Source organism: Somniosus microcephalus, chromosome 27, assembly GCF_052327205.1.
Source record: "Somniosus microcephalus isolate GS21.2 chromosome 27, FLI_Smic_1.0, whole genome shotgun sequence".
NCBI lineage: Eukaryota > Metazoa > Chordata > Chondrichthyes > Squaliformes > Somniosidae > Somniosus > Somniosus microcephalus.
In genome coordinates this window covers 36,759,503-36,773,531 of record NC_141013.1, presented here as the reverse complement: position 1 = coordinate 36,773,531, position 14,029 = coordinate 36,759,503, and the positions used below count along the sequence as shown (strand labels likewise).

The 14,029-nt window shown below is 55.6% G+C and overlaps 1 protein-coding gene across 3 annotated transcripts in view; it reads left to right on the top strand.

Annotated features, from left to right (window-relative positions):
- Positions 1-14,029, top strand: part of LOC147100129 (lamin-B3-like) — an 85,039-nt gene that overhangs the window by 25,972 nt on the left and 45,038 nt on the right. For all 3 annotated transcript variants that reach the window (XR_015073838.1, XM_085968856.1, XM_085968854.1), the window contains exon 5: positions 12,183-12,308. Coding sequence is in view for 2 of the 3 variants with exons in the window: in XM_085968856.1 (XP_085824982.1) it covers positions 12,183-12,308 (126 nt within the window). In the remaining variant the exon portion in view is untranslated. The remainder of the gene's footprint in view (positions 1-12,182; positions 12,309-14,029) is intronic.

Here is a 14,029-nt window from a genome sequence, read left to right as displayed (position 1 = left end):
CCCGCTGGAGACAAGGGTCTATATTTTCCCTCTGTCGCGAGAGGAGGGATTTTTTTTTCTAGTGCCCTTTGCTTTATAGATGCCTATGTTTTAAGACTTCTTTTATGTTGGTGCTTTACTGTTGTTGGGCAGAAGGGGAAAAAATATATCTTATTAATGGTTTCCCTTAATCTATTTAGTAGTTTATATGATCATATATATGCTTGAAGATGTGGTGTCAAAATTTTAATATGGAATAATGAAGGTGGAAACTCATTTCTCAGTGTTTTATGTTAGCTTGGAAGCAACGTGCTGGGATTATCTGTTTCTCCCCTTAGTCTGACCCTCTATTGCTCCCAAATATATCACAATAAATTTCCATTCTCTGATTACTGGGGCGGGGTCATTAAGGGGGTTATTCCTGGTCTTGTGCTACTACTAGTTGAAAATAAAGTTACCTCACTTGTACCTATGACTCCCGAGTGGAAAGTGTAGCCCCTCCATAATCCCTTGGCCTGAATCTACCTTGTCCGACTGTGGAATGTAATTTCTTTGGCCGTAATCCACCAGAGACTTGCATTCTTGAGAAGCTTTTAAAATTAATTTTCATGCAAAATGAGGAGGCAAGTACCTCCCTCGATCATTGCCTTCCTTTTTAATTACAAAACAAGTTGATAGAAATAATAGATATAAATCCTAAAAAATTGTGTGTAGAAGACGTGTGTGCGCCTCTTAAACATTTGTCATTCAGTAACATGATGTCTATTTAAAAATCATTGTACATTACCATTAGTTAAGCTGTTTACTTTAACTAGGTTGCAAAGCAAAAATCATTTGAAATCATAGAATGGTTACAGCACAGAAGGAGGCCATTGTGGCGACACGCCACCACTGGACATAATCCGCTCACGGCGGCACAGACAGTCTAAGCAGAAGCCCCCAGCCGGGGGCCCTTTCCTCCAGCAACTTGTTTCCCGCAGGGACAGGCTGCCGGGAGCACTTCCTGTCTGGGAAGTATTTAAGTGGATGTGCGGGCTTTTCTAGTTCCTGTTTGTCATGTGGTCAGAATAAAGCAGTTGTGTTTTCAATAGCTCTGTCTCGACTCCCACGTTTGCCGCGGTATCTCAACACTGGTGACCCCGATGCTCAGGACGAATCCTAAGCTAGCATGGCGGATACAAACGTAGTCACGGTTAAATTACCTGACTTTTGGGAGAACCTCGCCGAAGCCTGGTTCGTTCAAGCTGAGTCCAGATTCCGGCTGAAAGGCATTACAGTCGACGCCACGAAGTACGACTACCTCGTCGCCTCGCTCACCTACGCTACAGTCCCCAAGGTTTGGGCAGCGCTGCAGAATCCACCAACGGAGGGCAAGTACGAGCATCTGAAGGCTGCGCTACTTAAAAAATTTCAAACGTCCTCTTACCAGCGCCACTGCCAACTCCTGGACCTCCCCGGCCTTGGTGATGCTTCACCATCAGACCTGCTTTCCCACATGCTGTCCCTCTCCGACGACAAAAATCCCGGCGCCCTTTTTCGCACGCTTTTCATTCGGCAGCTCCCCGCCAGCATCCGCCCGCTCCTTGTGGAGTCTGACTCCACGGACCTGAATGAGATAGCCGAAAAGGCCGACCGGCTGCTCTCTGCACAGGCCGCTCGCGACGTCGCGCCCGACCTCACGGCAACGACCACGCGGTCTTCCCGGGCCGCTAGGCCCGACCGCCCTACCACTCCGGGTCACTGCTACTACCACACCCGTTTTGGCGCTAGGGCTCAACGCTGCACGCCACCGTGTTCCTTCAAACCCCCCCCCGCACCGGCCCCCGCGATGGCCGCGGGGCAGAAGGAGCCCCTACTGTACGTCACTGACGACAGAACCAACCGCCGATTTCTGTGCGACACAGGGGCCCAGCACAGCATCACCCCCGCCTCCGCCCTCGAGATCCAACGCGGCACACGGGGTATCACACTGGCTGCAGCCAACGGCTCTGAAATCCGCACATATGGCACCCGCATGGTCACGCTCGACCTCGCGGGCCGCCGCTACCGCTGGGAGTTCCTCACAGCCAAGGTCCTCTGCCCACTCATCGGCGCCGACTTCCTACGCGCCCACGGCCTCCTTGTCGACATTCCGAGGCACCGCCTCGTCGACATCAACACTATGGCCCCCATCCCCGGCGCCTTTACCCTGGCCCGTTCGGCCGGCCCGACGACCTACTGCCTCGCCAGAGCCACGGACGACTACTCGGCACTCCTAGCTGAGTTTCCCGCCCTCACTAACCCGACCTTTTCGGCCAAAGCCGCCAAGCACGGTGTGGAACACTATATCCCCACCACCGGCCCCCCAGTTTCTGCCCACGCCCGCAGACTCAACCTGGCCAAGCTGGAAATCGCGCGGGCCGAGTTTACCAACATGGAACAACTCGGCATCATCCGCCGCTCCAGCAGCCCTTGGGCCTCGCCCCTCCACATCGCCCCCAAGCCCGGCGGAGGCTGGCGCCCTTGCGGGGACTACCGCCGCCTCAACGACGCCACCACCCCCGATCGGTACCCGGTGCCACACATCCAGGACTTCTCGGCCCGACTGGCCGGACGAACCGTCTTTTCCAAAGTCGACCTGGTGCGCGGTTACCACCAAGTCCCCGTACACACCGCGGACATCCCCAAAACGGCCGTCATCACCCCATTCGGCCTGTTCGAGTTCCTGAGGATGCCCTTCGGCCTCAAGAATGCAGCACAGGCTTTCCAGCGCCTTATGGACTCAGTCCTCCGGGACCTGAACTTCCTATTCGTCTATCTAGACGACATTCTCGTGGCCAGCTCCTCCAAACAGGAACACCTCGAACACCTTCGCATCCTGTTCTGGCACCTAGCCCAACACGGGCTCATCCTCAGCCCGGCGAAGTGCCAATTCGGCCTAACCGAGATCGATTTTCTCGGTCACCACATCACCCCTGCTGGGGCCGTCCCCCTGCCCAACAAGGTGCAGGCCGTCCAGCAATTCCCCCGCCCCACAACCATCAAGGGCCTCCAGGAGTTCCTCGGGATGGTGAACTTCTACAACAGGTTCATCCCCAGAGCCGCAGCCCTTATGAAGCCCCTATACAACTCCCTCCGAGGAAAATCCGGCAAGATGGACGTAGCCTGGACCACTGACACGGCAGCCGCCTTCGACGCCACCAAAAACGCACTCGCCGACGCCACTCTGCTCGCGCACCCGAGGGCCGATGCCCGGGTCGCGCTCACCACCGACGCCTCCGACCATGCGGTCGGGGCCGTGTTCGAGCAGTGGGTCAATGGCGCGTGGCAGCCACTTGCCTTCTACAGCCGCCAACTGCGCCCCCCGGAGGTCAAATACTCCACTTTCGACCGCGAGCTTCTCGCACTCCACCTGTCGGTCCGCCATTTCAGGTTCCTCCTGGAAGGCCGCCCCTTCACCGCGTATGTGGACCACAAGCCACTCACATACGCGATGGCCAAGCACACCGAACCCTGGTCCGCTAGGCAGCAACGCCAGCTCGCGGCCATCTCTGAGTTTACTACGGACATTCAGCACGTCTCCGGTAGAGACAACGTGGTCGCCGACTGCCTTTCCCGTCCCGCCGTCTGTGCGAATCACCTCGCGGTCGACTACGCACAACTAGCAGCGGCCCAGCTCACGGACCCAGACCTCCTCTCGGCGGCTACCAGCCTGCCAGGGCTACGCCTAGCCAAGGTCGCGCACGGGCCTGAAGCCACGGCAGTCACGTGCGACGTCTCACTCGGCCAACCCAGGCCGGTCGTCCCTGAGACCTGGCGCCGCCGCGTCTTCGCCGCGCTCCACGGGCTCTCTCACCCGGGTTCCCGCGCATCCATCAAACTCCTCTCCAAGCGCTTCGTCTGGCGCGGCCTTAGCAGAGATGTTCGGACTTGGGCCACCTCCTGCCTCGCCTGCCAACGGGCTAAGGTACAGCTGCACACCAAAGCACCCCTGGGAGACTTCGAGGTACCCAGCCGCCGCTTCGACCACGTACACGTCGACATCGTCGGTCCCCTGCCGCCATCGCAAGGCCAAACTTATCTCCTCACGATGGTCGACCGCTACACACGCTGGCCTGAGGCAGTGCCGCTGACCTCCACCACCACAGCCGACATCGCCAGGGCGTTCGTTAACACCTGGGTTGCGAGGTTCGGCGTACCGGCCGACATAACCTCCGACAGAGGCGCCCAGTTCACCTCCGAACTCTGGACGGCCACAGCACGCAACCTCGGGGTGACGCTCCACCGCACCACGGCGTACCACCCGCAGGCCAACGGACTTTGTGAACGCTTCCACAGGTCACTCAAGGCCTCACTCCGCGCCGGCCTGCAGGACAGTACCTGGACTGACCGCCTACCGTGGGTGCTACTCGGCCTACGCACCGCGGTCAAGGAAGACCTCCAGTCCTCGGCAGCGGAGTTAGTCTACGGACAACCGCTGCGCGTCCCAGGCGAATTCCTTCCGGAGCCTACCAAGTCTTGGTTGGCCGAACAGCAGCGGCTCGACTCTTTCTCTTCCGCTCAGCAGTTCGCCCCACTTCCGGTCAACCGACACGGCGAACTCGCACCTCACGTCCTGCCAAATTTACAGCAGGCGCGCTTCGTCTTCGTGCGACACGACGCGCACCGCGGGCCCCTGCGACCCCTGTACGACGGTCCGTACGAGGTACTACAAACCGGGGACAAGGTATTCAAGCTGCGACTCGGCGACAGGATCGAGACAGTCTCCATCAACCGGCTCAAACCAGCACACACACAACCAGGGGAACAGGTCCCCGTGGCCCAGCCTCCAGCCAGAGGCCGTCCCCCCGGCAAGCCAGCACAGCCGGCGGCGAACCGCCCGACCCAACCAACCAGACCGGCGACCACTCAGAGCCGCTGCGGCAGAACCATTAGACCACCGTCACGACTCGCCACTCCTCCTAAGCGGATTCTGGGGGGAGCTCTGTGGCGACACGCCACCACTGGACATAATCCGCTCACGGCGGCACAGACAGTCTAAGCAGAAGCCCCCAGCCGGGGGCCCTTTCCTCCAGCAACTTGTTTCCCGCAGGGACAGGCTGCCGGGAGCACTTCCTGTCTGGGAAGTATTTAAGTGGATGTGCGGGCTTTTCTAGTTCCTGTTTGTCATGTGGTCAGAATAAAGCAGTTGTGTTTTCAATAGCTCTGTCTCGACTCCCACGTTTGCCGCGGTATCTCAACACTGGTGACCCCGATGCTCAGGACGAATCCTAAGCTAGCATGGCGGATACAAACATAGTCACGGTTAAATTACCTGACTTTTGGGAGAACCTCGCCGAAGCCTGGTTCGTTCAAGCTGAGTCCAGATTCCGGCTGAAAGGCATTACAGTCGACGCCACGAAGTACGACTACCTCGTCGCCTCGCTCACCTACGCTACAGTCCCCAAGGTTTGGGCAGCGCTGCAGAATCCACCAACGGAGGGCAAGTACGAGCATCTGAAGGCTGCGCTACTTAAAAAATTTCAAACGTCCTCTTACCAGCGCCACTGCCAACTCCTGGACCTCCCCGGCCTTGGTGATGCTTCACCATCAGACCTGCTTTCCCACATGCTGTCCCTCTCCGACGACAAAAATCCCGGCGCCCTTTTTCGCACGCTTTTCATTCGGCAGCTCCCCGCCAGCATCCGCCCGCTCCTTGTGGAGTCTGACTCCACGGACCTGAATGAGATAGCCGAAAAGGCCGACCGGCTGCTCTCTGCACAGGCCGCTCGCGACGTCGCGCCCGACCTCACGGCAACGACCACGCGGTCTTCCCGGGCCGCTAGGCCCGACCGCCCTACCACTCCGGGTCACTGCTACTACCACACCCGTTTTGGCGCTAGGGCTCAACGCTGCACGCCACCGTGTTCCTTCAAACCCCCCCCCGCACCGGCCCCCGCGATGGCCGCGGGGCAGAAGGAGCCCCTACTGTACGTCACTGACGACAGAACCAACCGCCGATTTCTGTGCGACACAGGGGCCCAGCACAGCATCACCCCCGCCTCCGCCCTCGAGATCCAACGCGGCACACGGGGTATCACACTGGCTGCAGCCAACGGCTCTGAAATCCGCACATATGGCACCCGCATGGTCACGCTCGACCTCGCGGGCCGCCGCTACCGCTGGGAGTTCCTCACAGCCAAGGTCCTCTGCCCACTCATCGGCGCCGACTTCCTACGCGCCCACGGCCTCCTTGTCGACATTCCGAGGCACCGCCTCGTCGACATCAACACTATGGCCCCCATCCCCGGCGCCTTTACCCTGGCCCGTTCGGCCGGCCCGACGACCTACTGCCTCGCCAGAGCCACGGACGACTACTCGGCACTCCTAGCTGAGTTTCCCGCCCTCACTAACCCGACCTTTTCGGCCAAAGCCGCCAAGCACGGTGTGGAACACTATATCCCCACCACCGGCCCCCCAGTTTCTGCCCACGCCCGCAGACTCAACCTGGCCAAGCTGGAAATCGCGCGGGCCGAGTTTACCAACATGGAACAACTCGGCATCATCCGCCGCTCCAGCAGCCCTTGGGCCTCGCCCCTCCACATCGCCCCCAAGCCCGGCGGAGGCTGGCGCCCTTGCGGGGACTACCGCCGCCTCAACGACGCCACCACCCCCGATCGGTACCCGGTGCCACACATCCAGGACTTCTCGGCCCGACTGGCCGGACGAACCGTCTTTTCCAAAGTCGACCTGGTGCGCGGTTACCACCAAGTCCCCGTACACACCGCGGACATCCCCAAAACGGCCGTCATCACCCCATTCGGCCTGTTCGAGTTCCTGAGGATGCCCTTCGGCCTCAAGAATGCAGCACAGGCTTTCCAGCGCCTTATGGACTCAGTCCTCCGGGACCTGAACTTCCTATTCGTCTATCTAGACGACATTCTCGTGGCCAGCTCCTCCAAACAGGAACACCTCGAACACCTTCGCATCCTGTTCTGGCACCTAGCCCAACACGGGCTCATCCTCAGCCCGGCGAAGTGCCAATTCGGCCTAACCGAGATCGATTTTCTCGGTCACCACATCACCCCTGCTGGGGCCGTCCCCCTGCCCAACAAGGTGCAGGCCGTCCAGCAATTCCCCCGCCCCACAACCATCAAGGGCCTCCAGGAGTTCCTCGGGATGGTGAACTTCTACAACAGGTTCATCCCCAGAGCCGCAGCCCTTATGAAGCCCCTATACAACTCCCTCCGAGGAAAATCCGGCAAGATGGACGTAGCCTGGACCACTGACACGGCAGCCGCCTTCGACGCCACCAAAAACGCACTCGCCGACGCCACTCTGCTCGCGCACCCGAGGGCCGATGCCCGGGTCGCGCTCACCACCGACGCCTCCGACCATGCGGTCGGGGCCGTGTTCGAGCAGTGGGTCAATGGCGCGTGGCAGCCACTTGCCTTCTACAGCCGCCAACTGCGCCCCCCGGAGGTCAAATACTCCACTTTCGACCGCGAGCTTCTCGCACTCCACCTGTCGGTCCGCCATTTCAGGTTCCTCCTGGAAGGCCGCCCCTTCACCGCGTATGTGGACCACAAGCCACTCACATACGCGATGGCCAAGCACACCGAACCCTGGTCCGCTAGGCAGCAACGCCAGCTCGCGGCCATCTCTGAGTTTACTACGGACATTCAGCACGTCTCCGGTAGAGACAACGTGGTCGCCGACTGCCTTTCCCGTCCCGCCGTCTGTGCGAATCACCTCGCGGTCGACTACGCACAACTAGCAGCGGCCCAGCTCACGGACCCAGACCTCCTCTCGGCGGCTACCAGCCTGCCAGGGCTACGCCTAGCCAAGGTCGCGCACGGGCCTGAAGCCATGGCAGTCACGTGCGACGTCTCACTCGGCCAACCCAGGCCGGTCGTCCCTGAGACCTGGCGCCGCCGCGTCTTCGCCGCGCTCCACGGGCTCTCTCACCCGGGTTCCCGCGCATCCATCAAACTCCTCTCCAAGCGCTTCGTCTGGCGCGGCCTTAGCAGAGATGTTCGGACTTGGGCCACCTCCTGCCTCGCCTGCCAACGGGCTAAGGTACAGCTGCACACCAAAGCACCCCTGGGAGACTTCGAGGTACCCAGCCGCCGCTTCGACCACGTACACGTCGACATCGTCGGTCCCCTGCCGCCATCGCAAGGCCAAACTTATCTCCTCACGATGGTCGACCGCTACACACGCTGGCCTGAGGCAGTGCCGCTGACCTCCACCACCACAGCCGACATCGCCAGGGCGTTCGTTAACACCTGGGTTGCGAGGTTCGGCGTACCGGCCGACATAACCTCCGACAGAGGCGCCCAGTTCACCTCCGAACTCTGGACGGCCACAGCACGCAACCTCGGGGTGACGCTCCACCGCACCACGGCGTACCACCCGCAGGCCAACGGACTTTGTGAACGCTTCCACAGGTCACTCAAGGCCTCACTCCGCGCCGGCCTGCAGGACAGTACCTGGACTGACCGCCTACCGTGGGTGCTACTCGGCCTACGCACCGCGGTCAAGGAAGACCTCCAGTCCTCGGCAGCGGAGTTAGTCTACGGACAACCGCTGCGCGTCCCAGGCGAATTCCTTCCGGAGCCTACCAAGTCTTGGTTGGCCGAACAGCAGCGGCTCGACTCTTTCTCTTCCGCTCAGCAGTTCGCCCCACTTCCGGTCAACCGACACGGCGAACTCGCACCTCACGTCCTGCCAAATTTACAGCAGGCGCGCTTCGTCTTCGTGCGACACGACGCGCACCGCGGGCCCCTGCGACCCCTGTACGACGGTCCGTACGAGGTACTACAAACCGGGGACAAGGTATTCAAGCTGCGACTCGGCGACAGGATCGAGACAGTCTCCATCAACCGGCTCAAACCAGCACACACACAACCAGGGGAACAGGTCCCCGTGGCCCAGCCTCCAGCCAGAGGCCGTCCCCCCGGCAAGCCAGCACAGCCGGCGGCGAACCGCCCGACCCAACCAACCAGACCGGCGACCACTCAGAGCCGCTGCGGCAGAACCATTAGACCACCGTCACGACTCGCCACTCCTCCTAAGCGGATTCTGGGGGGAGCTCTGTGGCGACACGCCACCACTGGACATAATCCGCTCACGGCGGCACAGACAGTCTAAGCAGAAGCCCCCAGCCGGGGGCCCTTTCCTCCAGCAACTTGTTTCCCGCAGGGACAGGCTGCCGGGAGCACTTCCTGTCTGGGAAGTATTTAAGTGGATGTGCGGGCTTTTCTAGTTCCTGTTTGTCATGTGGTCAGAATAAAGCAGTTGTGTTTTCAATAGCTCTGTCTCGACTCCCACGTTTGCCGCGGTATCTCAACACCATCAGCCTATCGAGCCCGCGCTGGCTCTCTGCAAGAGCACTTCAGTTAGTTCCACTCCCCGCCCTTTCCCCGTAGCCCAGCAAATTTTTTTCTTCAGGAAGCCACAATTGAATCTGCCTCCACCACCCTCTCAGGCAGTGAATTCCAGATCATAACCACTCACTGCATAAAGAAGTTTTTCCTCGTGTCGCCTTTGGTTCTTCTGCCAGTCACCTTAACTCTGTGTCCTCTGGTTCTCGACCCTTCTGCCAATGGGAACAGTTTCTCTCTATCTACTCTGTCCAGACCCCTCATGATTTTCAACACCTCTATCAAATCTCCTCTCAACCTTCTCTGCTCTAAGGAGAACAACCCCAGCTTCTCCAGTCTATTCACACAACTGAAGTCCCTCATCCCTGGAACCATTCTGGTAAATCTTTTCTGTACCCTCTCTAAGGCCTTCACATCCTCCCTAAAGTGCAGTGGCCAGAATTGGACACAATACTCCAGCTGGAGCCGAACCAGTGTTTTATAAAGGTTCATCATAATTTCCATACTTTTGTACTCTATGCCTCTATTTATGAAGCCCAGGATCCCGTATGCTTTTTTAACCGCTTTCTCAACCTGCCCTGCCACCTTCAACAATTTGTGCACATATACCCCCAGGTCTCTCTGTTCATGCACCCCCTTTGGAATTGTACCCTTTAGTTTATATTGCCTCTGCTCGTTCTTCCTACCAAAATATATCACTTCGCACTTCTCTGTATTAAATTTCATCTGCTACATGTCTGCCCATTCCAGCACTATATCTTCTTGAAGTCTATCACTATCCTCCTCACTGTACTTCCAAGTTTTGTGTCATTGGCAAATTTTGAAATTGTGCCCTGTACACCCACATCCAAGTCATTAATATATATCAAGAAAAGCAGCGGTCCTAGAACCGACTCCTGGGGAACACCACTGTATACCTTCCTCCAGTCCGAAAAACAACCGTTCACCACTACTCTGTTTCCTGTCACTTAGCCAATTTTGTATCCACGCTGCCACTGTCCCTTTTATTCCAGGGGCTTCAACTTTGCTGGCAAGCCTATTATGTGGCACTTTATCAAACGCCTTTTGGAAATCCAGGTACACCACATCAAATTTTAGCGCCCCGAAAAAGTTAGCGCCCCCCCCCCCCCGCGGCTGATTTTCCCAGGTAGCGCCCCGAGAGAGCGGAGAGGCGCTACTGGAAGCGCCCCGCGTCCCTCTTGGGGAGCTACGAGCCACGCGTTGCGGCACATCGTGCCGTGGTACTGCAGGCCTTCCTCCCCTTATTAAAGGGGAGGGGCCTGGCGCAGCACGTTCCGGCACCCAGCTGGGCCACCAGGGATCGGGAGTGCTGGCAAATGAGCCCGGCACTCGAGAGGAATGCCGGGCTCATGGAGAGTAGCCGGCACCCCGCGGGGGGGCTTCACGGGGCTGGGGACAGCAATGGGGGCAGGTGCTGGCAGGCGGCCAGCAACAAAATGGCCGCCCGCCACCTCCCCTTTAACTAGCGCTGCCCCAGCCGCAGGTAGTCCCCCCGACCCTGGTGGACATAGCGTCCGGTGGTAAGTTGGGGGCGCCACCCAATATTACAGCCGGGGCGCTGCGCATGGCACTGACGTCATCGCCGGCGGCCCAGTGCCGCACAGCGCTAACAGTTAGCGCCGCTGCTAACCTCCCTCTGAATTTCACGGGAGGCGTTAGCGGTGCCACGCCCAGGCGCTAGTTGATTTTCCCCCTGTTAGCACCCTCTTAGACTTAGGGCGCTAAAGGGAGGTGCAAATCAAGCGAATTTAGCCCCCTAAGAATCTAGGAACTGTGGAGGAGCAGAGCGATTAAAGGGTCCATGTGCAGCACAGAATCGCTGTAGTCCAAACTCCTGTGGTCTCCCCAATCTGAAGCCATTACAACCACGATCCTTTCCAACCTCTTACTCAGTGGTATAATTTTCGCCTCCGAGTCAGAAGGTTGTGGGTTCAAGTCTCACTAAAGAGACTCGCACAAAATCTTGACTGAAACTTCAGTGCCGTACTCAGGGAGCGCTGCACTGTCAGAGGTGCCGTCTTTTGGATGAAACATTAAACTGAGGCCCTGTCTGCCCCCTCATTGGCTGTAAAGCGTTTTGAGTTTGTGGAAGGTGCTCTATAGATGCAAGTTCTTTCTACCTTGTCCCATGAAAATTCTGCAAGATAATAAATTAACAACTTTGATAATTGCACACAATTCACAGCCAGCAATTCATTTTTTCCCCCGGGGAAAAAAAAATATCCTTCATTCAGTGGGATTTGTCGGAATCTGCATAACCCTAGGGATAGCACTGCTGAGAAGTATTTTGAATTTGAAAGATTGATACGTCACTTCGGTGGGGGGGGAAAAATCATGAGCTCGATTAGGCTTATACTCGCTAGAGTTTAGAAGAATGAGAGGGGATCTCGTTGCAACTTTTATAACGGGACTAGACAGACTAGATGCTGGAAGGATGTTCCCGATGGCCGGGGAGTCCAGAACCAGGGGTCACAGTCTAAGGATAAGGGGTAAGCCATTTAGGACAGAGATGAGGAGGAATTTCTTCACCCAGAGAGTGGTGAACCTGTGGAATTCTCTACCACAGAAGGCAGTTGAGGCCAATTCATTAAATATATTCAAGAAGGAGTTAGATATATTTCTTAAGGCTAAAGGGATCAAGGGATATGGGGAGAAAGCAGGGACAGGGTACTGAATTTGGATGATCAGCCATGATCTCATTAAATGGCGGAACAGGCTCGAGGGGCCGAATGGCCTACTCTTGCTCCTATCTTCTATGTTTCTATGTTTCTCATCCACCTTAAGTGCTTTGACTTGTTTAGATTATGCTGGTCACTTCTCTCTCTCCGTGTGCTACAGCTTGAACATGCCCAGCTGGCCGCTGCAAAGCACAGCGATTTTGCTAGTGCTGCCAAGGAAGAGGTGGCGGCAGCAAAAGTGAGGATCGACACGCTAACATCTCAGCTTCAGCAATGTCGTAATCAGGTAAAATCTCAATTTACTCTATAGTGTGTATTCTGAGTTATCAAGGAGCCAAAGTTTTAAACTAACTTGGAAAGAATTTTTTAACATGAAAATTGTGACTATAGAATCTGACAGCACAGAAGGAGGCCATTCAGCCCATCGTGTCTGTGCCGGCTCTTTAAAAGGGCTCCCCAATTAGTCCCACTCCCCCTGCTCTTTCCCCATAGCCCTGCAAATGTTTCCCCTACAAGTATTTATCTACGTTGGTATTGAATCTGTTTCAGCGCATTCCAGATCATAACTGGCTGCGTAAATAATTTTTCCTCATTCACCCCGGTTTCTTTTGCCAATTATCTTAAATCTGTGTCCTCTGGTTACCAACCCTCCTGACTACTATGAACAGGTGTTCTAATTTTCTTTGGATATTAATTAGCATCGAATGCCAGGTATTTTATTAGGTTTGAGTTTTTTAAATGTACTATATGAAGTTGGATGACCCAATAGATTAGCACACAAACCCTTCCATATCTGGGGTCTAGGTTTTATTTCAGTTCGGTCTGATGGGATGAAAATCTTCAATGTGCTGACTCTAAGGGTCCTACACCAAATAAATTTGGGAAGGCTTAACCTAGTTCAGAGCAAGTAATGGCCCACAGCAAAAAAAAAAAAAAAAATGCCCACTAAGTCAGCCTTTCTAAAATGTGTGGGAAATGGGGAAAGTATTCCCTAGCTCAGCATTTCATCTGAGACTGGAGCTAAATTAAATTCCAGAGACCGAGTCGAAGGATCTTTGTTGATGTATGTATTCCTCCCCCCCTCCCCTTGCTCTCTTCAATGAGCACCAATATTTATCAGAAAAATGAAATGCAAGGCTAATGGTTAGAATTTTAGAATCCCCCAACATGACTTTTTTATTTTAACGTCTTTAAATTGTTCTGAAATTTTGGTGTCAAAGAGCCATGTTGATATCTCTGCTTTTTTCCAGTTTTTCTGCTTTTCCTGCTTTTTTCCAGTTCTGACGAAAGGTCATCGACCTGAAACATTAACTCTGTTTCTCTCTTCACAGATGCTGCCTGACCTGCTGAGTTTCTCCAGCATTTTCAGTTTTTATTTCAGATTTCCAGCATCTGCAGTATTTTCTTTCTGTATGTTGATATCTCTCTTTGGGTCTTTCTGGTGAAGTTCATTAGCATGCTATAGTATATAAGGACCAAAGGGAATTTCCTCCAGAATGTTTATCTGATGTTTACCACATTTGTACTCTTAAAAGTGATTAAGGACTTTTTGAATGTGACTGGACATACGATTAATTGGAAATTTTGCAGCTATTGAGTACTGTCTCAAGTCCAGAGAAATTCATCTTTTCCCTCCCCACGAACAAACATGAAATAATGGGCCGTATTTTCCGATCGGAGGCTTCCTGCATGCGGAGGCCTCCGATCTGGAAAAAATCTACGCACTTACCTGAGGACTCCCGAGGTCCGGACAATTCCGCTCCTGGGCCTCTCCAACTCGAAATGCACAGGGCCCACGTATCCCAGGGGCGCAGGCAGTTTGCAAGCGTCCCTGGGATCACGTGGGCCATGGGGAGCCAATAGGAGAAGGGAACCTCCCTTCAAACACTTGACAGATAGACCTGTCAAATATATGAATGGAGATCACCCCAAAAACACTTTAAAACATTAAATAATTTTTTTTTGAAATCACATTTTTAAAATTAGTTGAAATTACAATAAATTAAA